General features: G+C 45.8%; 1 protein-coding gene across 15 annotated transcripts in view; it reads left to right on the top strand.

Moving 5' to 3' along the window:
- SLC19A3 (solute carrier family 19 member 3) overlaps positions 1-25,323 on the top strand; it is a 41,996-nt gene that overhangs the window by 6,735 nt on the left and 9,938 nt on the right. For 3 of the 15 annotated variants that reach the window (XM_072961782.1, XM_072961783.1, XM_072961781.1), the window contains one exon: positions 28-106. In XM_072961782.1, the coding sequence (XP_072817883.1) occupies positions 28-106 (79 nt within the window). Of the gene's footprint in view, positions 1-27; positions 107-13,700; positions 13,721-16,620; positions 16,744-16,777; positions 16,954-16,975; positions 17,098-17,367; positions 17,419-20,697; positions 20,801-23,049; positions 23,162-25,323 lie in introns of those variants that run through there. The other 12 variants (XM_072961786.1, XM_072961788.1, XM_072961784.1 and 9 more) reach the window with 12 other exon arrangements.

The raw sequence follows: 25,323 nt of genomic DNA, 5'->3' as shown, positions 1-25,323 counted from the left end.
TTTTTTTATTTTTCAAATATGTCTCAGCCAAAGGTGCAAGCAAGAGTGTGTTGGATTCTGGTGATGTCAGCTGGATTTTCTGATCAACCCAGTGCAGGTGTGCGGGGTAAGTGAAGTCCAGGTGGTGCCAGTGTCCTTCAGGTCAGTGCGATGACATGGATAAAGTTGCTGTTAACTGAATGTATCGGAAGGGAGTGTCTAGATGAGAAGTACTCTTCTGAGATCAGGAGTTCAGGTTCAAACATGTAAATCTAAACTTGGCCATTGTCTTCTCACCTATAATTGTGTCCCTGTAAAACCTTGGATAGAGCAGTAAAAGTTTCATATAAAAGTTGAAAGCTATGTCCATTTTTAATGGGGAGACCTCAAGCTACCCTCAGGTCACTGTTCTTTGATTCAGGTCCACAAGGGAGACGAGCACTCACCCTGGTCTGGAAGAGGCAGCCACAGAGATTCCGTGGGGTCACAGCGATTTGGCAGGTCCTTTAGTTGCACTCACATAGAACTGTCTGGGTAGCTGTGTTTCTTTTCTTGGCATGGATTCAGAGGTCTCCTTGCCTTAGAGTGTGTGTGCTCTTGTTCAAGCTGGTGCTCACAATAGGTGTGGAGCACTGACCTCAAGACTCTAGGAAAGATGCCCCAGTTCAACTTGACCCCCAGTGAGAGAGGGATGGTGAAAATGAATAGGGCAGAAATTGTCACTTCTCAGGAGAAGCATAGTATCCACACCCCAAACAACTGATTCATGAAATGAAATATTTCAGGCATCAGGAGAGACAGATGTTGGTTTAACAAGTTCTGAGGGAATTGTCCTGTTGTGAAACTGGGGTTTGCAGGCAAGGCCACATCTGTGTGGGTGGGAATAAAGTGAGATATACTTTGGAGGGAGCAGATATTCCCAGAGTCCACCACCTCAAGCTGAGGTGAATGTAAGAGTAGGACATAGAGGGCAGCCCTGCCCGGGGCAGATGAATCCCTTCATTAGAGTCTTGCTGTGGTTTGTGCCTTGATACCAAGGGGAGCAACATGCCTGGGGGCATTTCTGCAGGGGAAGGGGAGCCAGTTGGTTCTACTGAGCTCCAATAAAGCAAGGGATGGGGGTGGGGGGTATGGACAGAGGCATCCAGGCAGAAACGTATGGCTGTACTGGTCATTGGTCACTGTTTTAAATCACTTCCTGTTGTCTTAAACCTTAAGTAGAAACTTGCTTGGTTGTAATCTGGGGTCTGGAAGGTTGTGGGGAATTAGAGGAAGATCCTGCTCCACCCTGGGGATGGAGGAGGGAAGGGCAGCAGGCCTGGATGGTGTAAGGGCAGAGGAGTCCAGCAGGGTGCACCCAGCCCAGCAGAGCAGGGGGCCCTGGATTCAGTGCAGGCAGCAAAGGGGCTCTGTGGTGAGGAGGCTGGAGGGGGAGGAGTCCAGGTGGGCGCGGTGAGTGGGCACAGCTGGGCCCGGGTGTGGGACCCGGCACCCTAGGGACTTCTCAGGACAAGCTGAGGTGGGAGGTGCAGAGGCAGAGGGTGGGGCAGCAGTAACTACCAGAGGGACAAACCTCCAGCAGCAAGCTGGGGATGGAGCCAGCCTTTCCCCAACATCACACAGCGGTTACTGTGGGATTTAATGGAAATGGGGACCTACTGTCATTAGACTCCTGGACATTTGGGTGATGTGAAGCTCGACACTAGTTTGTCCTTGTTTGGAAAACACTGTGTGCTGTTTATAGGGAAGATCAGCCTTGTACACAAGCGAGTACAGACAGCGCGGGTCTGAGAGTAAAATGTGCTTGAGGCTCATCTGATAACCATTAGCTGTATGTAGCGCAGTTTATTTGGCCAAACCCCTATGCATGTACTTTTAATCCTGTAATGATTGACTAAACATACTACCCCTGTTAGAGCAGGCAGATAGCTAGATATGAGCAGAGAAAGGGGGACACAGACCAAATGGCACGAACTGGGCAGGAAGGAGGGGCACAGGCCAAATGCAGGAAACTACACATCATGTAAGCACCAGGGGTCTCTGGACAGAGAAAGAAAAGCACGAATCTTTGGGCTGATAAGGGATCATGATTTTGGGGATGACAAGTGGCCTGGAGAAGAACAAAGAAAGGTGAGAAAAGGCAGGAATTTCCAGTGTCTGAATGTAACCTTTTGCTCATTATGCCCTCATTTCAATAAAATTAGCCTTGCAGATCAGAAGTACCCATCATGCACTGACACCATAACACTTCTGATCCAGACTAGATAAGGATAAAATCTCTCCTCCGTTTGGGAAGGTGGAGTTGGAATGATAATCAGGGAATACGACCCCAAACCCTTCCCTCCCCAATGAATATTCTGCCCATTCATTTTTACACCCTATGTAACTAACTTGCCAAGGAAACTCAGGGCAGCCAGCCGCTCACCTGAGCCTGCCCGCTCTCCCCTGAGAGTGTACTATCCATCCTTTAATAAATCCTCGCTTTACCTTTTTTAACCACTACATCTTGCTCTGAATTCTTTCTGGGATGGGACAAGAACCTGGAACACCGGTTGCATCTATCAGCAAAACCCCCAGGTATGGAGTCAGATCCCAGGGCTCAAATCTCACTTTTAGTGCTTACTAGTTTCTGCAGTAAATTCACCTCTCTTGGTCCCTTATTCCTCAAATGAAAACAATAATGATAATAATACTAATTAATAATAATAATAATAATACCAAATCCATATGGTCATTATGCAGATGAATGAATCAGTCTTGCCACAAATTAAGAGCTTGATCAACATTAGTGACACATTACATCTTTTCTATCTTCTGATTATTTCCTTGAAGCAATTTTCTATGATGTAATTACAAGGTCAAATGTTATCTATGTTCATTCTGATAAAAGTTACAAAGTTGTCCTTTATAAAAATATGTCAGCTATTCACTCACACACTGTATGATGCTTGCTTTATAATCTGCATGGACATTAGATAGATATGAAATGAAGTTTTGTTACAACAGCAGATGAAAAACATTAGTATTTTTCTTGATTATTAATAAGGTTGAGCAGTTTTTTCCTAATTGTACACATTTGTTGATCTTTTGTATTTTTAAACTGTTTATTGTAAAGAAAATTTCTGTGTAGCACAGGGAACTAGATTCAATATGTTGTAATAACTTTTAATAGAAAAGAATATGAAAATGAATATATGTAAAAAATTAATTAATTAATTAAAAAAAGAAACTTGAAACATATGTCAACTGAAAAAAATGCACAGCCTGAAAGTTGAGAGCTCTGTTTTATTACTGCTAATGAAAGAAAACCAGCTATCTCAAGTTAAGGAATTTAGTGCTTTTCTATATATGGGGAGGTGCAAAGGTCTGAGCTCATTGAAATCATTCCTTTGATATGCAGCTGGCAATCTAGGGCCAGTCTCCTGCCTGTTTTATGTCATCCTGAGTCCCTTCAGGGCACCCGTGGGGGTGGCAGCAGAGGCCAGGCTGCCTGCTTGTCTCCAACCTGGGTTCTCTCTGGCCCCTCCGGGAGGCAGTAGTGGTAGCGGCTGATGACCTCAGCGTCCTTGGTTTCTGATGATGGCAGGGAACAGCTCTCATTCAGACTCATGTGACTAACTCCCAGCTACCCAGCATCACTAAGATTCATTCATGACCAATTATTTCTAAATGCAAAGTGATAATTTGACCCATACAATCCTCAATATTGTTGTCATTGTGTTTGGAGACAAGGCTCTCCCACCGGGCTGTGTTTCCTCAGGAATCTGGGACACAGTTGTGTGAAGGAAAAGCTGGGCTGGGCTAACTTGTAAATCGAAGTTAATAAGTGTGGTTTGCTGATTCCCTGCTCCTGATTTTTTCGCTAGCCAGCTGGATTTTCAGAGAGACATATCTGGCCTTGGAGTGTTGGTTTGCTGCCCCCCTACCTCTGCTTTCGTGATAATGATGCCGCTAAAGCTGCTCCATGCCTATTGGCTGAATACCCCAAGCTTGTAATTAACCCTATAAAACCTCATGCGCACGTCTTGGAGGTGCTCAGAGCTTCGGAGCAGAAGCCCCTCTGAGCCCGCCAGCGTAATACATCTGAGAACTCCAACCCTCCGAGTCGTGCTTGTTTCCTGGCTGGCCTGTTGTTTCCATAACATTTCTGGAGGCCCCAGTGAGATTCAACCACGCCGGCCCCTTGAGCCGCTGGACTGGTGGTCCCAGCCGACCGAGGCACGAGACCACTAAGAAACGGGGCGGCGCCGCCCAACGGTATTCCGGGTTCTCTTTCATGACAGTGACTCAGCCCCCCCCCCAGGTGGCTGGGCTGCAACCAGAGCCAGACCTCAGTGGAGGGATGGACAGAATCACCAGGTGGCCGTCCGGACAAGGCAGGAACCCCCAGGGAGTAAATCAGGTCCTGTCCCTAGTGGACAGAAGAGGAGGCTGATCACCTCCTGCAGCCTCCCCGTCTGACTGTATTCCGGATGGGAGATCAGGTCAGATTAGGTTAGAATAAGGATGCCCGGGTGATAGGGAGGGCAATGTGCAAATAGCCTCTGTATGTTTGTGGGAGTGAATGTGCGGCCTGAGAAGCATGCAGTCAGGCTCGAGTTTGTAGCCCCACAGCATTCCACTACGGAGTTTGAGTGAGTCCCAGCCTGCGGTTCCGTGGTGACCACGTACGGCTCATGGCGGTATCGGCCCCTCGGGGCATCGATTGGAGTCAGCGGTTTATACTGACCCACGGAAGTTAAGAGGCACCTTCATCCCCACAAGGGGAGTGGCCAGACGGATGCAGCGAAAATCCTCCCTTGTCTTGTCTGCGACACCAGCACAGGGTGGCTACACGGGGAGGAAAAGGGACATAAAACAGTGTGTAAGTAAACGATCCCTGTGAACTTGGGGACTAAAATGAGACTATTTTGAAAAGTTTCAGACATGACCTTGTCACCAGTCCCCCAGAATATCTTGTCGCAATTAATAAACCAGCCTCAATACTACTCCTCTGTCTAAAACAAAGCCCTCAAGACCTGAGCCAGAGGGAGCCACCCCAGGACTGGCTGGAACCCTCTTTTGAGGTCCTCTTTTGGTCCATTTATTCTGCCACCGGCCAGCCTTCTGGCCTCATATTTTGTCAATTTAGGCTATAGAAAAGGCTTTATGCTGGGACCCCTAGAGCTCATCCAGGCCCAGGGGAGCCTCAGGGACACCTGCCTATCGTGGAACCTTAACTCATTGGCAACACTTACAGCCAAGCAGACAGATATTAGGCCCAGTGAGGCAGCAGTCTGTTTAAGAACTCCACTGTTTTGAGGAGTGGAAAAAACAGAGATACGGGATCACAGTCCTTGGTGCCAGGAGCAGACCCACACCTATAGGCCATAAAATCTGTCAACTAATAATAATGGGAGCCTCAAAATCAAAGCCAACAGTTCTGGACTGCATGATTAAGAATTTCAAAAAGGGGTTCGCAGGAGACCATGGAGTTTAAACGATCCCTGGCAGGCTCCATACTTTGTGTGAACTTGAATGGCTGACCTTTGGAGTTGGGTGGCCCCAAGAGGACCTTTGGACCTAGCAACAGTGTGAGTAGTCTATCGAATAATCACTGGAACTTTAGGCCACCAAGATCGATTCCCATACAGCGACTCCTGGCTGAATATCACCCAGACTCTACCTCCATGGATTCGGCTCTGCTCAAATGGACCTGGACAATGCAAGATAGCATTTCAGCTGGTCCAGGCCAAAAAGACAGATAGAGAAAAACCATTTTCCAGGGAGACACAGAAAACAAGATGTGCCTGTCCCCTCCATATGCCCCCAGGGTACCGATAACTCCAGTCCCAGTGGAGACACCACAACCCTCTGTATCACCACCTCCCCAACCTGAGGACCCAGAGGCAGAGCCCAGCCCCCAGCCTGAGCTGGAAGGAAGGAGGCTCAGCTCAGTACAAGCCAGGAGACCAGCACCACTGGCCCTCCAAATGCCACTGCGGGAGACACAAGGGCCACAGCAAGTTGGGGAGGACGGGACTGTTCAGCCCGGGCACCCCGTACTCTGCTACCAACCTTTTAGCACCACAGCCCTTCTCAACTGGCGCCATCATACTCCGCCTATTCTGAAAAACCACAGGCATTTCCATCACATTATGGTCTGAACACAATTAAGAAGAAGAGCTTCCATAATAATAGCAGATGAAGAGCCACTGGTGAACTGGTCAGGATTTTTGGCCTGCCCTCCAAAGAAAAGGAGCGGAAAGTGTCAGAGTAGGCCACGGATGATGGCAGGGGAAGCCGCTCCGAGCGGAGGCAGTGGACGGAGCAGCGGCCTTGGCCTCAGGGCAGCAGCAGCAGCAGCCTCCGCAGCCCCAGCACCGCATCCACCTTGGCCGCCTCCACTGCCACCACTGCCGCCATGGCAGCTGTCGGGGAGCGCCAGCCCCTGCCCAGTCCCAAAGTGATGCTGGGACAGTCATGGAGCTCTGTCACGAAGATATGTCAATATTTGGTCTCTGTCCAGCCCATGATGATTTCTACTGGGTGGTGTGTAATGACTGTAATCAGGCTGTCAAACCGCAGGCTATGATCAACCCCGTAGAGTCTATCTTTCATTCTCACCAGCCCACCTGGGACGATGTTTGCCAGCTGCTTCTGACTCTTTTCAATACAGAGAAAAAGAGACACATTCTCACTGAAGCATGAAAATGGCTGCAGGGCCAAACCCCCAGGGACACACTGGATGTTGAGGGGCTGTCATGACACGGGCCCCTGACACCAGACCAGATTGGGACTTTCCCTCAGAGTCCTGGCTCAGAATGTGGGGCCATGGCAGCGCCCTGTGGCCTATTTGTCTTAAAGACTGGATCCTGTGGCATCAGGATGGCCACCCTGTCTGTGGACCCTCGCTGCCACAGCCCCCTGGTCAACGAGGCAGACAAACTCACAGTGGGACAGACTTTAAATGTAAAAGTGCCCCACTCCGTGGTGGCCCTGATGAACGGCCCAGGTTACAAATGGATAACTAACATAAGGACCTACTACCAGGGGCTGCTATGTGGGAATCCAGGGGTCCATCTAGAGCCTGTGCAAACCTTAAACCCAGCCACATATTTACCTGAAGGGGAAGGGCAGCCTGACCACGACTGTGAGGAAATCATTGAAGAGGTGTACACAGGCAGGCCTGATCTAACCGACAAGCCCCTGCAAAATCCAGACCTGGAACTTTTCACAGACGGCAGCAGTTACATGCAGCGTGGACAATGGCGAGCCGGTTACGCTGTAGCAACAACCCCTGAGAGGCAGTAAAGGCAGAGTCCCTTCCCCCAGGATGGTCTGCTCAGCGAGCAGAGATCTGGGCACTGGTCCAGGCACTCAGGGAAGGGAAAGAAAGACAAGTCAATAAATACACTGATTGCAAATATGCATTTGCAGCCTTACATGTAGACGGAGCCATCTAAAGGAGAGACGACTTTTGACTGCTGGGGGAAAGGAAATCAAGAACAAAGAAAAAAATTCTACAGTTATTGGAGGCAGTATGGGATCCAAAGGAAGTGGCCGTTATTCACTGTAAGGGACACCAAAAAGGAAATGACTCTATGAGCCAGGGGAACAGGCTGGCTGATCAAAAGGCAACAGAGGCAGTCGCCTGGGAACACCCAGTAATTAAAATTATGGCAGCACCAGAGGTCCCCACTGCCCCAGAATCTAGCCACGATGAAAATAAGTGGGCACAGGCCAAACAAGGGGAGAAAGAAAAGTGTGGATGGTGGGTCATGACGGACGGAAGCGTTTTCATCCCGGAATGACTAGCTTATCGCATAGTCCAACAGCAGCACGAAGCCACACACAAGGGAAAAACGGCTTTGGAGGCCCTCCTAAAGCGATCTTTTCTGATTTCTCATCTCCCTATTCTGTGCACATCAGTCTCCCAACACTGCTTGCTCTGTGCTCAAAACAATCCAAAACAAGGGCCCACTGGGCCAACGGGAGGACAACGATGTGGATGGCTCCCTTCGAAGATTTAGAAATGGACTTTACTGAACTTGGGCCCAGTAAGGGATATAAGTACCTGCTGGGTTTTGTCTGCACCTTCATTGGGTGGATGGAAGCCTACCCCACCAGGACAGAGAAAGCAAGAGAAGGAGCAAAGGCTCTCCTCAGGGGTGTCACCCCTCGGTTTGGAATGCCTACCTCCATCGGGTCTGACAACAGACCCACCTTCGTGGCAAAGATTGTACAGCAAGTGGCAAAGACACTGAGCATCCACCGGAACCTGCACACAGCATACTGGCCTCAAGGCTCAGGGAAGGTAGAACAAATGAACAGAACTCTAAAACAAATGATAGCTAAAATCAGCCAGGAAACCCAGCTCCCCTGGGTGGACATTACACCCCCGGCTCTGTTGTGAATTAGATGCACCCCAAGATTTAACACTGGGTACTCTCCCTTTAAAGTCCTCTATGGGTGACCACCACCTTTAGTCAGGATGGAAAGTCCCACCCGGGAGACAGGAAATTTAGGGCTCCACCAACAACTGTTGGGACTAGGACAAGTACTACAGGAAGTTTGGGGCTGGGTAATGGAGAGAACCCCCATTTTGTTAGGAGTCCAGGTGCATCCCCATAAGCCGGGAGCCCAACTATGGGTGAAGGACTGGAAAAAGGAACCTCTCAAACCAACACGGAGGGGACCATATTTAGTGGTATTAGCTCCCCCTACAGCTGTTAAAGTTGCAAGAATCATCCCTTGGATCCACCACTCCAGGGTTAAAAGAGCGACTTCACCTCAGACAGAGGGTCCCTGGAAAATTGAGAGTGTCCCGGGAGACCTGCTCAAGATCAAGCTCAAGAGGGACCAGAAAAGGATCGACGAGCCCTGCTCTAGCCACACCCGGAAGCTGGCTAGCCAGTGCTCGCCAGAAGTTTGAGGAAAGCTCAACGAAACTGTGAAATGCATTCCTCTTGTGCTCCCTTGCCTCTTTCCCTGTTTGCTAGACCAGCCTGCGTATTGGCGGTGGGGCTGGCCAGCACCGCCCCACCTGACTGGGTTATAGGCCATGGGATCCTGATAGCTATTTTATACCTTGTTATAACTAGTGCCATCACCGCAGCAGCATATCTAAGATATTCATAAGGCTGATGTTACTGACGCTAACGCCCTCACTCCCCTTGCTAGTGGGGCTCAGAATGGCAACAGGGATGGGCACAGGCATCGGTGGCATAGCCTCATCCTCTTATTACTTTTATCAGCTTACAGGTGAGTTAGGCCAGGATCTCCAATGAATAGCAGAAACCCTAGGGGCTCTGCAAAATCAGATTGACCCTCTGGCCAAGGTGGTCTCACAAAGCAGGAGGGGTCTGGAACTCCTCACGGCCAGAGAAGGGGGACTGTGTCTCTTCATTAACAAAGAGTGCTGTTTTTACGCCAATCAATCAGGAATTGTCAGAGGGATGATTCAAGAGTTACAAGACCGAGTGAAAAAGGGGAAACATATTTCAGACAAGGGCCAATTGACAGGCCCCTGGGGCCGGACCTCCTGGCGGGCACCGTTCATAAGTCCCTTGCTCCTGATGTTTGCAGTTCTGCTGTTTGGGCCTTCTATCCTAGACTTCCTGATCCGCTTTGTCAGTGAGCAGATGGAGAATATAAAACTCCAGATGTCAGCCTCCAATTATGAGCCCCTGCGACAGGTGAGTGATGATGCCCACTCCAACAGGGGTTGTGAACTCATCAAGGGCGGGGAATGTGAAGGAAAAGCTGGGCTGGGCTAACTCGTAAACCTAAGTTAGTAAGTGTCGGTTTGCTGATTCCCTGCTCATGTTCTTTTGCTAGCCAGCTGGATTTTCAGAGAGACATATCTGGCCTTGGAGTGTCAGTTTGCTGCCCACCCCCAAGCCTCTGCTTTTGTGATAATGATGCTGCTAAAGCTGCTCCATGCCTATTGGCTGAATACCCCAAGCTTGTAATTAACCCTATAAAAATCCATGCATACGTCTTGGAGGTGCTCAGAGCCATGGAGCAGAAGCCCCTCCGAGCCCGCCGGTGTAATACATCTGAGTACTCCAACCCTCCGAGTGGTGCTTGTTTCTTGGCTGGCCTGTCGTTTCCATAGGCCATTTCTTGGAGGATAGAGGACCTTTTGGACAGGACCTACAGGACTCTAAAAACTTGCAAGGAATAAGATTCGGGTGAATTATTTAATGACACCTATAGATTGAGTTAACTTGAATAAAAAATCCCTTTTATTTTCCCCCAAATTACTTTACTTTAGCTCATAGGAACCTGGAGACACTGAGGCCTTTGGTCAGTTGGAAACTAGACCCCTGCCCCTCATAGGGTCATGAGGGAGCTACTGTCAGGCTCTCACTGCCTCTATTTTGCCTGAATTCCCTCAGCACAGCCCCAAGGTAGTTGTGTGTGCTTAAAGAGTCACAGAGAGGCCACCAAAGAACAAGCATTCAGAGCACTGTTCCACCTGCTAAGTGCTCCCTGGGGCACTAGTTCTCAAGTGCGATGTCACAGGACACTCCGGCGCTGGCGGTGGTGTGCCATCGAGATGCCTGCAGGTTTCCATCAAGTCTTTAACCCTTGTAATTAGCCCTATAATTCTTTCCTCCTGAAACCTCCCGAATCCCCGTCACTCCCCAGGCACCCGCACAACACCTCCTGTATATCTCACTGTTAGCATCTGCTCCTGACGGTGTGTTACAGTTTTTCAGGGAAATTTCTGTTTACTTAAATGTTCTTGGACACACTGTAGCTTGCTGTTTGGACATTTAATAAACCTCAAAGCATTCCTTCTCAGTTCATGGAGATCTAGCCCCCTTTTTTTGACAGCCGTGCAGTGTTCTGTTGTACAGATAGGACATTTAATCTGATCTCAGTGACAGACATTTAGTATTTTCTTAGTCTTTAACTACACTGCCATGAATAGCCTTGTAAACAGTCTGTCTTTGCACAAGATGTGAAATTGCTGAATTGAAAGGCATGTACTTAAAAAAAAAAGTTCAGATGCTGAACAGCTGTCCCTAGAAATGTCCCATTAGAATTCTTACTAGTATTGCAGAGGAGTGGCTGTTTCTCCATGTCCAATTCAATGTGTTTATCATTTTCAAAAACAGCTAATAGGGAATGAGAAAATGCTGTATAAAAGTCCTTTGGAAGATGAAATTCTTATGTACCTCTATTCATGCTTATTCAATACAAATGGATGGCTTGTGGTGGTGGTCATGGTGGTGGTGGTGGTGGTGTGGGTGTGATCTTCTATGGAAAATTCATTTTTTTCAGAAACAATGGCACAATTCACCTAAAAACTTCATAAACCCAGAAACTGACTTGTTTATATTCAATGTGAAAATTCATTTCTACATTGAGAAGTGGCATTATGCTCTGTTATAGAGAATATTTAGATCGCAGGCAGATCGGGAAATGGCTAAACATCTGTGGAAATAAATCTTTTATGACTAAACAAGTATTTTAAATTTAATAGAGGAAATTGACTTGTCAGAAAGGCACCCTTCCCAAATTGAATTCAAAGTATATATGAAATCCATAATATAATGAATTATTTTGGCTCACATTATTTGGATCACAATGGCAGAAATTCTGATGCCCAAGGTAGATTTTATGAAGCTTGGTTGAGTGCTTGTCTATTATTGTCTGTTCACTGAACGCCTTCAAAAAAATGAAAATATTTCAAGACACAGTACAGATTAGAAACAGACAAAATATTTAAAATTTTACCATTGACAAATGTAGAGCTTCTGTTAAAGAATAAGCTGTGACCACAATACATTCAAGCAACCCAGCCCAGGGAGGTCTCTTGTCCTCCTTACTCAACACTGCCCATCCGTCCTCCCTCAGGTAACCACCAGATAAGAAGGTCTTGTGAGGCAGTATATTAAGGATGACTTAGCTTAGTTTATCAGACATTTAGAAGATTGCTATGTAATAACTAGAAATACAAAGCAGCCACTGTGAAATCAGGAATCCACCGTACTTAGAGGTGGCAGGGGCAGACCTTGGTAGACAAAAGCAACTCACACTTGTCACAGGACAGGACACGGAGGATCACAGTCCTCCTGGTTTGAGGTCAGGGCTGCGGCTGCTATGCAGGCGCTAAGAAGTGCTCACGGCTTTGATGTTCATTATTCCTGCTGGTGAGACACTCTTCTGGTGTGAAGAATTGTAGTCAAAGCAAAAAGAGATGAAATTAAAACAAGGTCCCAACACACAGCCCAAAGGGACAAACCTCACCCAGCAGGGCAAGTGGGTCTGGGAGCAGCAGACAGGAACGGATTGGGGGAGGCCGGCCCTGCAGCTACTGCCTGGGGCGGAGACCAGGCCACCTCCCCCAGGGTCAGCAGACTGTCAGTGTCCCCAAGTGCTGCAGCCACCGGAGCCACTGATGAATAACCGAGATGCTCTCCCCCTTTTCCCACTGGATGTCCTTGTATGAGATGTCCTGCCATAAGTATCAAGAAGCAAGAATCACCAAAGCCTCAGAGTCAGAGAAACTTAACCAAAGAGAAAACTCCCAGGAAGTTCGGGTGACAGGGAGACAGCTGGGACAGGACAGATGGACGGAGGGAAACTTTAGCATTAGGGGCAAGCAGACGCCCCCGTGGCACCTGCAGACTGGTCCCCTAGTGGCAGCACTGCCTCTTGCAGCAGCACTTCTGCTGACAGCAGCCCTTCCCACAGCCGCAGTCACACGAGTGGCAGCCGCAGGTGCGACGGTGGCAGCAGACCACGGGGGTGCTGCAGCAGCCCCCACAGCAGCCGGAGCAGCAGCCCCGCCGGTAGCACCTGCACGTGGTGCAGCTGTCACAGCCGCCACAGCCACCACCACAGCCACCACAACCACAGCAGCCCATGGTGTCAGTAGAGAGGACTCAGGAGAGGGGAGGACGGAGACTCAGGAGGTGAGGGGGGTCTGATGCCGCCTCCTGCTGGGGGGGCCCTTATATACTGACTCTGGGGACAGAGGAGAGCAGACATGTGACCACTTCCCTTTTGCTACTTCGCTCCATTGTCATGGAAGAATCTCGTAATATATCAATTAGTCCCCCCCCCCTTTTTTTTTTTTTGAATGTCAGCTAGATTTAGCAGATTTTTTCTAAGTCAAAAAACCTAAAAATTCCTGGAAGGGCCAGGTTTTGTCAACAGTCACAGGCACACAAGGAAATCTCACGTAGCACAACATGACGTGCTTGGACTGACATCTGAACAACAAATAAATACAATCAGGACGTTTTCCTGGGTACAGTCCAGAATCCCTCTTACCAAGGACGGGATGAATGAAAGGGTCTCAGCCTCGAAATTCATTGCCAAGTGCAGAAGCAGCCCTGACCTTGTCACCAGAGCCTGTTCACTGGCTCCTACCACAGGATGTAAAGCAGGCCACTGTGCTCCACCATTTAGTAAACTGCCCATTGTGTGACGCCTTAGAAAACGCAAATAAATCTTTTCAATGGCTTACCTTTTTCTGGTAAAATCCTTATTGCATTTAAAATAAGAAAGCATTTCCTACCTAGAATGAAAAATGAATTTATGTGCTTGAAGGATTTTTATCAACTGATGTCTAAGAACAAGATCTTACAGGCAAAATCATATGGCCCACACTGGCAGAGGGATGAAAAGAAGTAAAACAAGAGCCAGAAAATTAAAAATAAAAAGACAGATACCTCAGAAGAATAAAAGATCGTACATGGAGGAAATACAATCACAGTAGACTAGTTTGACTCGTCTGATGGTGAGTAATGTTAATATGGTAACAATTGTTAACATCAGGTATGTATTTTACTAAATATAGTGATGTAAATATATTGTGAGTGGCATAAAAGAGTTAAGTCCCCAACTATCTTCACAAAAACTAACATTGGCTATTAAGAAACAGCCATGAAAGAATTAAATAAGAAATAGGGGGGCAGAGGGGAGCTCCCAGAAGAAGCAGTTGGCAAGATGGCAGTGCTGTCTCTGCAGAGTGGCCTAGAGGGTGAGGTGGGATAAGAGGGCCTCATGGAATTATTTTAACACCCAGTGAAAAATACACATACGTGTATTTTGTTAATATTCAAGAACTCTTTGCAACTGAGGGACATGACCCTATCGCACATTTCGCATGGCTGGGTATCAGCGGCCGTACGGCCCAGCCTCAGTTCCCGCTCTAAATCACAAACCAAATAACGGCCCAGAATGCTCCATTACAAAATCTCCTGGCACAGAATTTTGTCCATTGCAGGGGCTCCATGTATCTTTATTAAAACTAATAGACGAATAGTTTTCTTTCAAATAAGTCTCAGGATCAGTGTTTTGAAATAATAGATGGGGAAATGCTCAGAAAGATAAAACACACTGTAGCTGGGTTTCTCAGTCTTGGCACTACTGACATCTGGAGCCAGACGTTTCCTTGTTATGGGGGATGTCCTATGCACTGCAGAATTTTGAGCAGTATCCTTAGCCTCTACCCACTAGTTAGACTCATAAACATAGAAAAACAAACTTATGGTTACCAGGAGGGGAAGTAGGGTGGAGATAAATTGGGAGTTTGGGATTTGCAGTTGCTAACTACTCTATATAGAATAGATACACAACAAGGTCCTACTGTATAGCACAGGGAACCATATTCAATACCTTGTAATAACCTATAATAAAAAAGAATATGAAAAGGAATATATATATATATATACATATATATATAACTGAATCACTATGCTGTACACCAGAAACTAATGCAACATTGTAACTGGACAGTATTTCAAGTTTTTTTGTTAATTAAAAACAAACAAGCATTTGCCTTCAAGGAGTCGACATCTGAGAGGGAAACAGAGAATCGATTATAATACGGCTTTCTATTTCAGCTTTCTTTTTCCAGTCATCTTTTCTCCCTGATTGATCCTCTATCAGCAATTCAAATAGATTTTTGTGTACAGTATTACAAGCACTTTATTGAGTACCAGTTTAAGAGATGTTCAATTTATTTCCTGGATAAGCCAACCAAGTGAGTAATTGACACTTTCCACAGGGCTTTTCATCCACCCTCCCAACAGCATTTGACAGAGCTGACCACTCACTCCTCCCTAATACCGCCCCCAGCCCCTACCCCTTTTCCTTTTCTCCTTCCTCTTCAGCCTCCTCTGCAGGTCTTTTCCCAACACTGGTGCCCAAGGCTCAGGCCTTTGACCCTTTCTCCATCATCCTATATCCTCATCTGATCTCTACTCTGTCTTTTTTCTTTCCCATAGTACTCAGCACTTTCTAATACAGCATAAAATTCCTGAATTTATCATGGTCACCCTATATCGTTTCCTCTGCCTCACCCTACAACCCAACTAGAATATACAAAGCAAAGATTCTCACTCTATTGTTTGCTGACATATCTCAAACACCTAGAACAGCCACTGGCACATAGTATGTACTCAGTAAATAGCTTTGTAATAAACAGATGAGCTTTTTTAACTTTCTAATCATGGAAAATACCAAGCATACACAGAAGTGGAAAATAGCACAAGAAATTCCTAAGAACCATCACCCAAGCCAACTGTCAACACACAGTCCATCTCTGGTCATCTATGACACCGGGCTCCCACCACTCGGCCCCTCCCAGCACTGGATCCAACAGAACCCAATCCTCATGTCATCTCCTCAGTAAATATGTTTATGTTTCTATGAACGAATGGATTCCTCATCATCTCTCTCTGACCTAGACTATAACTAGCAGATATCAGAGAAACACAGAAGTGGACTTCTCGAGGTCCAAATTGAGATGGTCTCTCAGGGAAAGCTGTAGAGGAAATCATGACACCTTGTCCTTTAAGAAAATTTCAGTGTTCCCTGGCAGGACCCTACAATTTACTCATTCCCACTCCTAAGGTGGTTCTTGGTAATTTATAGGCAGACTCCCAGAAATCACAGGAGGGTGAGAATAGAAAATCCGAACCAATAGGACAGTGACCAAAGACACTGGGGAGACTTTTAATCAATTTCATTTTCACTACTAGCCCTTAGAAACCAAGCAGTGTTTATCTTTGGAGGGGGTTTTCTATTTCCACCAGCAGATAAACAAACCAAAAAAAGTTAAAAAAAAAAAACAAATCCATTTTAACCAAACAGAACTTCATAACGCCCTTAAAAAAAAAAAACTCTGCTTAATAAGAAGTATTTATTAAATGAACTAAATATTTGTGTTAGAAAATTCCCACCCTACCCTACCACTTCAAAAGACAAAAACAAAAACGTAGTGATTATAAACATTGTGTCTGGAGCCGGGAGACCGTGGCAAAATCCGTGCTCCTTTATTTACCAGTTTTCCTCCCTTTGACCTCACTTTATTTGCAGGATGGAGATCGTGAATGACCCTCTCTCCTAAGTTTTTGGAATAAATGGATTTCTACGAAATGACATTTACAAACTGATGATCAAGCGACGCTGCATTCAGTTCATCTTGCTTTTTTATTACGTTGATACTGGGCATCAGTATATTACCTTCCGTTGGTCCTTTCAGGTACAGGGTTATTTGCCCACAGACCGCGGACTCCTGCCTCTTGTTGAAAGGTTCCCTCAGCCTGTAAAGGACACATGCAGAACTTTGGGGCGGGGCCTCCGGGCTGGGAGTCGGGCGGGCCCCGCCCCCGCCCCGCCCCCGCCCCGCCCCGCCCCCACTCCTACCTTCAGAGCCCGACTCACCCCGCGGCCGGACCGCTGAGGGTGCCGGTCCCGGGGGGGTTAACATCCCAGGTTGTGAGGGATATGGCGAGCAGAAACCTCCTCCTGTAGGTAAGAATATCTCTGGGAGGTAAATTAATTGAAGAAACACCATCACCCCTCGCCCGCCGCGCTCCCGTCTCCCACAGTTTCCGGGGCATGAGCGGGGCGGGTACCTGCCCGCCGCGGGCGGGTTCGGACTGGCCTGGGTTACATCCCTGAGCCCCAGGCCGAGGGCCTTTGATCCGCAGTCCTGCCGCCACACTGCTGAGGCGCGCTCAAGTAGGTTTGGCTAGAATTCTTTCTTTCAACCATCTGGAAAAGCAGATTAAGTAAAACCAGGATTCTGACGAAGGGTTAACATTCCCCATGGAAATCTTAGCGCGCAACCCCAAATCTCCATCCAAGAATGTGGAAAAGGTCCTGGTAAGGAAAAGAAAGGGGACTTTGAAGTTAGGAGATGCGGGCTCTACTGAGACTACTTTAAATGAGATTTTAAAATAACACATACCTTGCAATAATACTTCTGGAAAGGATACCTAATTCATCAGATAACGTGTATAACAATTACTCCTTCAGTCAGTGTTGCTGCTGTAAATATGCAAAAGGTTTGAATTTGTGGAGTGTTTAAAGTCCCAAGAGTGAAGGAAATAATGTTTTCTAAAAATACTCTCATTAAGTGTTTTGCTCCCCCAGACTTCAGAACACATCGGTGTCTCCTTAGGCAAAAGGTGTGTTTTCATTAAGGTATGTATTTTAAATAGACCGAAACATAACTTTCAAATACAGACATACTTTGCTTTATTGTGTTTTTGATAAATCAACGGTTTGTGGCAACCCTGAGTTTTCCCGCAAGTCTACTGGCACCATTTTTCCAACAGCATTTGCTCATTTCTGTGTTTTCGTGTCACATTTTGGTAATTTTCACAATATTTCTATCTTTTTCAATGTAATTGTATTTGTTGTGGTGCTCTGTGATTTTTTTTTTTAATTGAAGGATAGTTGGTTTACAATGTTGTGTTAATTTCTGGTGTACAGCATCATGATTCAGTTATGCATATATATACATTCCTTTTCGTATTCTTTTTCATTATAGGCCATTACAAGGTGTTGAATATAGTTCCCTGTGCTGTTCAGTAGGACCTTGTTGTTTATTCTATATATAATACTTATACTCTGCAAATCCTGAGCTCCCAGTTTATCCCTCCCCACTCCCTTTCCCCCAGTAACCATAAATTTGTTTTCTATGTCTGTGAGTCTATTTCTGCTTTGTAAATAAGTTGATTTGTGTCACTTTTTTAAGATTCCACATATAATTGATATCATATGGTATTTTTCTTTCTCTTTCTGGCTTACCTCACTTAGTATGACAATATCCAGTTCCTTTCATGTTGCAAATAGCATTATTTTATTCTTTTTTAATCACTGAGTAGTATTCCATTAAATATATATATACATATATATGTGTATATATATATATATATATATATATATACACACACACACATATATATATATATGCACACATAGATACAACTTCTTTATCCAGTCATCTGTCAATGGACATTTAGGTTGCTTCCATGCCTTGGCTATTGTAAATATTGCTGCTATGAACATTAGGGTACATGTATCTTTTCAAATTAGAGTTTCCTTTGAATATATGCCCAGGAGTGGGATAACTAGATTATAGAGTAAGTTTATTTTCAGTTTTTTAAGGTATCTCCATACTATTTTCCACAGTGGCTGCACCAGACTACATTCTCAAGAACAGTGTAGGCGGGTTTCCTTTTCTCCACACCCTCTCCAGCATTTACTGTTTGTTGATTTTCTACTGACAGCCATTCTGACTGATGTGAGGTGATATCTCCTTGTAGTTTTGGTTTGCATTTTTCTGATAATTAGCAATATTGAGTATTTTTTCATGTGCCTATTGGCCATTTGTATGTCTTCATTAGAGAAATGTTTGTTTAGGTCTTCTGCCCATTTTGGGATTGGGTTGTTTGTTTTTCTTATTGATCTGTGATTTTTGATGTTACTACCACCACTTGTTGAAGGCTCAGATGACGGGTAGCTTTTTTTAGCAATAAAGTATTTTTAATTCAAGGCGTGTACATGGTTTTTTTAGACATAATGCTATTCACACTTACTAAACTACAGTATAGTGTAAACATAACTTTTATATACACTGGAATACCAAAAAATTTGTGTGAGTTGCTTTTTTGGCAGCACTCACTTTATTGGGGGTGGTTTGGAACCGAGCCCACAACAGCTCCGAGGTATGCTTGTTCTTTAACCATCTTAGTGGTAGCTGAAAAGGACAAAAATACTAGTTTCTTTTGATCATTATTGGTTATGGACCAACAATGGTTTCTTACGTTTGGGTAGTGGTAAATGCAATTGAAGCATGAACATTTAAAAGATGAATTGATTTGGCTTGCTGCCCCTTAGCAGTTTAGGTGAAATGATCTGCTGTGTACCCTTCTGAAGTTACTGGCTGTGAACTATGAGGGCCTAGCTGTGTTCATTCTGGTAGGATTTGCAATGTGTGCCTGCAGGAGGAAGACAGGAAGGAAGCTGTATTGAGTGATAATGTGCCAAGAACCAGACAGGGCCATTCCTGAGACAAGCTTGAGGGGTAAGAGTGATTATCTGCGCTTTAAGAAGAGGCTTAGAGAGGTTAAGTCCCTGCCAGCTGGGGTGGGGCCGGGAGAAACGTGGGCTTCAGACTCCAAAGTTACGCTTTTTCACGGGGCCACACTGGCCAGCGTGAACCCAAACATAGGGGAAAAATTTAAATAAACAAGCCTAAAGCTGGGTGGTTCTGCAGTGGCATGGCAAAATGTTAAAGCTGATTCAGTAATTTAACAACTATTCACAGATCACTGAGATTCAAAGGTGTACATCAGAGGTTGCTTGGATAGGCTGGAAGCACAGTGCCTAGTTAACAAGTATTAAAAGATTATTTCCGAAAAGGGATAGTTGTAACTCTCCTACAAATATAAAAATGAAAACATGCTAAAGTTCGATTAACTCGCTGATGAGGAAACTGAGAAGGCTGTTAGAATCAGATCAATGGAGAATCCAAAGAATTGGTACATTCATAGATCAGGAATGTTGAAATGGAGGTAAAACTGGTTTTCCGTGGAGGATTGGGGAAGAAAGCTTATCTTCGTTGGCTCGAACTCATCTTCACGTCTACAGATGAGCATCATTTCACATTGCCTGTCAGTTACTACAGTTACAGAGTTATAAAATAGCTCTCGAGCAATGCCTAGTTTTTTCTTGAAGGACACATTTTTTCCTCCACCTCTGCCTCCAGGCCTTTGATCAGCTAAGCACTACATTTCAGTGGCTAGATGCGATGGGTCAACTTTCTGTCGAAGTTGTCCGCCAGTGTGATGGTTTTGAGAGGCGTATTCCTCCAGCTGCATCTGAGACCAGACTGATTTAACCATAGACACACGGAGAATAAACAGTCTGGGAGGGGGTGATCAATTCATCAGCAAATATTTCATGCAAGTCAAGAGAGAAGGACGCCTTATGTGATAAAATGGAATCTGAAGCATGTATCTTAAAGACTGCTTGCACCCTTCCTCGCGATGGTTTAGCAGAACACTTCGGGTCTGCACATTGAATATCTGGACCTAATTCACCTTTTGAAGTTGTGTGGAGTACTTCATTTCAGTGAAGGTTCCGTGGTTTGGGTTTTGGTGGGGAAATACATGCAGGATTACGAGTAGGTGACAGGTGACAGGGCTGCTTCATACTTTTCTGAAATTCTAAATCACTTAATACAAAATTCGGGAGGAACTAAATTCGATTATTTTAATAACACTCAGAAGGAAGTGTTTTTTGACATTTTTACCTCCCTGATCATCTGTATTTTAGAAAGATCTAAATCTCATTATCTATTTTTTGCTCCATGACATTCCAAAGAGGGTGGCTGCAGAAGGGGGTGGGTTCCAGTGTATGAAGCCATCGGGAGGGGGTGAGGTTTGGTGCATATAAAGTCGTTGTTCCTGACAGATCAGTTCTGAACGAGGAGGACTCAGACCCTGGTGAGAGGAAGGGGCTTTGTGACAGGCACTCACAGCAGCTGGCTGAGAAGGAGCGGAAGTTGGATCTGAAGGTAAGAACCTGGATTTAGTTGTAGAAGGAAGTAAGTTTAGGGCACAGAAGGAAACTGTAACTCTGATCCTGTCTGCATTTTTTTGAGGAATGTTAGATGTGGCCATACTTACAGAGTTCGTTGGCCTGCCCTAGCTTTTTGATTTATGGGCACTGTTTTCATGCTAAATATTCTGGGACAGATCCCGTTTCAAAGATGCCTTTCTACTTGCAGATTAAAGTGAAACCTTGCCCCAGCGCAGAATTTGGAAAAACCTTAATTGTTGCACCAGTAGGAAAAGCTCAGGGCTTGGGGAGTTCTACACAGTAAAATGCTTTGCTTTGTGGGCAAGGGGCAGGGGCAGGGGGCGGGGGAAGAGGAGGATGCATTTTTTTTAATTCATGTATGATTTACATGCAATATAAAGGATAGATTTTAAGTTTAGTGTTTATAATTGTACACAGCCATGTAACTATGTCCCATCAAGACATAGGATGTCTCGTCACTCCCAGAAAGTTCCCTCATTCTCCTTTACAAACAGTTCCCACCCCCAACCCCCCCACATCTCAGAGGTGACCAGTGTTCTGATTTCTGTCAGCCTCGGAATGGTACAGGCTGTCCTTCTTGTGTCTGGATTTTTTTTTAGGCAGCAAAATATTTGAGATTTATTTATTTGTATTGTTTCACGTATCAGTGATTTGTTCTTTTTCTCCCCAAATCATCTTAAAATACAGTATAGTTTAATTACATACAATGAAATGCACATAAAATGTAAATGAACTTTGACAAATGTGTGTACGTTTGTAATCACTGCCACAATCAAGATACAGAGCATTTTCATCACTCCAGAAGGTTCCCTTGCTCTCCACTGCAGTCTCTACCCTGTCCCCAAGTCCAGGCAACCACTGACCCAGTTCCTATAACTGTAGATTGGTTTTGCTTGTTTTAGGACAATACTTGTATAGGGAGTCATACAGTTTGAGTCTGGATGCTTTGGCACAGTGCGATAATTTTCATATTCACCCAAGTTTTTGCAGTAATTCATTCCTTTCAGTTGCTGATTAAATCAGTACTCATTGCTTAAATATACAATATTGTTTATTCATTCACCTTTTACTAGACATCTCAGTTGCTTCCCATATTTTTCACTGTTATGAATACATGAACGTTATTATACAGATGCCGAAAGCTGTTCCAAAGAGTTGGTACCATTTCACATCCCCCACAAGCGATGTGTATGAACCCAGTTGCTCTAAATCTTTGTGAGCATTTGATGTGCTAGTGTGTTTGTACTTGGGCATTCTAATGGTAGCCATGTGTTTTCTCTGGTTTTCCTTTCCAGTTTCTTTTTTTTTTCTTTTCTCTTTTAATTTTTTTTTAGTTGAAGTATAGTCTGTTTACAATGTTGTGTTAATTTCTGGTGTACAGCATAGTGATTCAGTTATGCATATTATATACATATTCCTTTTCAAATTCTTTTTCATTATAAGCTATTACATACACGATATTGAATATAGTTGCCTGAACTATATAGTAGGACCTTGTTGTTTATCTGTTTTATATATGGTAGTCAGTTTGCAAATCTTGAACTCTCGATTTATCCCTCCACCCACCTCCTTCCCCTCTGGTAACCGTCAGCCACCAGGCTATGGGGTGAACCAAGTGCTTGGCAAGGAATCCCTGACTTGCTGGGGGGCAGAGGAGCAGCCAGACGTTGGCAGCTGAGAGGCTCAGAGTCTCCCATCAGGCAGCGGGCAGGGACCGTGGCTGTGGCTCTGAAGGCTGGAGAATTGCCACCAGCTGAGACACTGTCTCCGAAAGGATCTAGGAGCTCCCGCTGCCCCTACACCAGGAAACTCCAACCTCTCTGCGTGGTCCTTCTGGGTTAAAGGACTCCTGCTAATGTTTGTTTAGATGCCTTCTCTCATTTTCTCTGGCAGAAAAGCTAGCTTTGGGGCATGTGTTTGTTTCCAGGGGAAGGGGCTGGACAAAGGCGAGGGAGAAGCAAACCCAGCGTCCTAGGGCTCAAGGATGAGCCCCCCCCCCCCCCCGGGTGCTTCTCAGCTGTTTTCAGCTGAGGTCTCATGTTCTCCCCAAGCCTGAATCACAATGGGGCCTGCAACATGGAGAGAGCAGAGGGAAGGGAAGTGAGGTGTGTTTGATCAGCGGCTCTGTGCCCAGCATGGCGCCAAGTCCTCTCCAGGTGTCAGAGCACCCCAAGCCCACAAAAGCCCCACACACACGGGTAGCACAGTTATCGTGTTTTACAGATGAGCAGCTGAACGCGGGGCACTTGTAGAGTTGGAAACCTCCCTGGCCTTTGCCTGAAGCTATAGGAACTGCACTCAGGAGGCCGAGACAGAGCTTTCCTGCTTCTCAGAGGTGAGGTTTGACTTCCATCCTCTTCCTTCTACGAGGCTTTCTGTGTGTCAGGCACAGGGCACTCTTCCAGGCACAGGGGTAGCGCAGTGAGCCAAACAGACCAAAGAGCCTGCCCTCCTGCTCACACGCAAGCCGGGCATATTCTGTCCTTTCCTGCTTGCCCTTCCCACCTCCTCCAGGGGCAGCACTTGTACAGCAGTTAAGGCATGAAGACAGGTAGCCCAGGGACTCTAGCAGCCCAGCCACCGTGAGCATCGCCCTAGGTCTCTGAGATGCACGGACAAGCTCGGAGTTAGTGCACTATCCATGGTCAGCATAGACGGAGAGAATGTTCCAGATGGAGAGTCAGCAGTTGCTACCCTATTAAGACCACCCTTTGAAAGATGGCCAAGCTTTAGTAACTGCCTACCCAGGATAGCCTCTTCTACAAGAACGTTACTCTCAGAGAGAGAAGGTTCCAGCAAACCCAGGTAGCAACTCAGGAAGGAGAGAAACCTCATGGCTGAGGGAGGGGCTGGAGGACCATCAGCTCCAATCTGCTCGTGGCAAAACGTTCACATCATCAGTCTTGTGCTGTCATCCAGTTCCCTGCCCTCCTTCCCGTTGTCTCTGTGCAGGTCACGAGGGTTTTGTTGACCGAAACAGAAACAGAACTTACTTTATTTAACTTAAGAGCAGAAATGCGCAGCTGTCTGGGGCCACCTTGTGAAAGGATAGGGTGGGTGCCAGACCAGTGGTGCGACCCAGTGCCCCCCCACACAACAACCACCTCCCCATCTCCTAGCGAAATTCCCACCCCATCCGGGTGACTTGCTCTCCTGGGGTGAGCATCTTCTTCCCTCTCAGCAGCCCTCTTTCAAACTGTAATTGCCCCTGGAAGCTCTGTGTCTTAAGCCCTGACCTTCAGTGTGAATGTGCCCATAAAATCACTCTCTTCCCTCACTGTGGGGAGAGGTTGTCATTAAGTTAGTAAGAGTCGCCGAGGAAGAAGGGCCACCAGAATGAGGCCGAGTGGAGCAGGTGAGAGGACCCTGATGGGCATCAGGGAGACCTGGATTCAAATCTTGACCACGTGGTTTAAACCCAGCTGTTGGGCATCTTTGATCCCCCATATACTCACCTGGGAATTTGGGGAAGTAATGCACATAATATATCATATGTACATATATACACACATATATTACAGTTATTGTGAGGGCTTAATTAGGTTACATGCAGAAAAGCATCGTACCCACAGCAGGTTAGTTTCTTTCCTATAAATGATCTCAGAGAACTTAACCACGTCCAACACCACCAAAAATGTGTCTGCTTTGCAAAGTAAAGCTTGATCTGAAATAAGAAGGAATGAGAGTGAATTTTCCTTTTGCACCTTGTAAACCACGTGAAAAAGCAAGATGTTTCCAGATGTGGCCACCATAAAGTAAGCTGTTGTTCTCATTTTTCTGTGCATTGACAAATGCGATCCTCCACTGAACTTTTGATCTGAAATTTAAATTTCAAGCAATTACATTTCTGGGTGAGGAAAAAGGTATACACTGTGTATGAACTATTAATTAGCAACCTGCCCCATCAAGTGGTACAAAACTACAGACTTAGAGGAGAAATGGGCCCCATCATGAAGAAAAGTGGAGTGACAGTCTAAGGAGTGATGCCTTCTGTTCCCAGGAGAGAGTTGGCACCAGTATGGAAAAGGGGGGAAATACGTAAAAGGGGGCAGGTCAGATCTTTATCCAGCTTAATTTTTTTAACTGAAGAATTATGAATTCTCAGGTGAGAGACACCCAACGGAAATGTCTATTATATGTCAAGCACAACACTGAGCAAGGCATAGTCTAATGGAGGGATGAGTGTGTAAATGAACACATGCCATTCAGTGTGTTAATATTTCTGAGTCCTAGGTTTCAGTGCAAAACACAGGGGGCAGATAATAGAAGCTGTGAGCAACTCAGTCTGTGTTCTCTTGAGTTTGACCTAGAAGGTCACGTACAGGCGTACCTTGTTCTGTTGCACTTTGCTTTCGTGCACTTTGCAAATACAGAGTTCTTTACAAATTGAAAGTCTGTGGCAACCTTGCCTTGAGCAAGACTGTCAGCACCACTTTCCCAACAGCATTTGCTCACTTCATGTCTCCGTGTCACATTTTGGTAATTCTCACAGTACTT

The sequence above is a fragment of the Vicugna pacos genome, chromosome 5 (assembly GCF_048564905.1).
Source record: "Vicugna pacos chromosome 5, VicPac4, whole genome shotgun sequence".
In the NCBI taxonomy this organism is placed as follows: domain Eukaryota; kingdom Metazoa; phylum Chordata; class Mammalia; order Artiodactyla; family Camelidae; genus Vicugna; species Vicugna pacos.
Note: the sequence above shows the minus strand (reverse complement) of the source record. Positions and strands in the feature narration are given on the sequence as shown.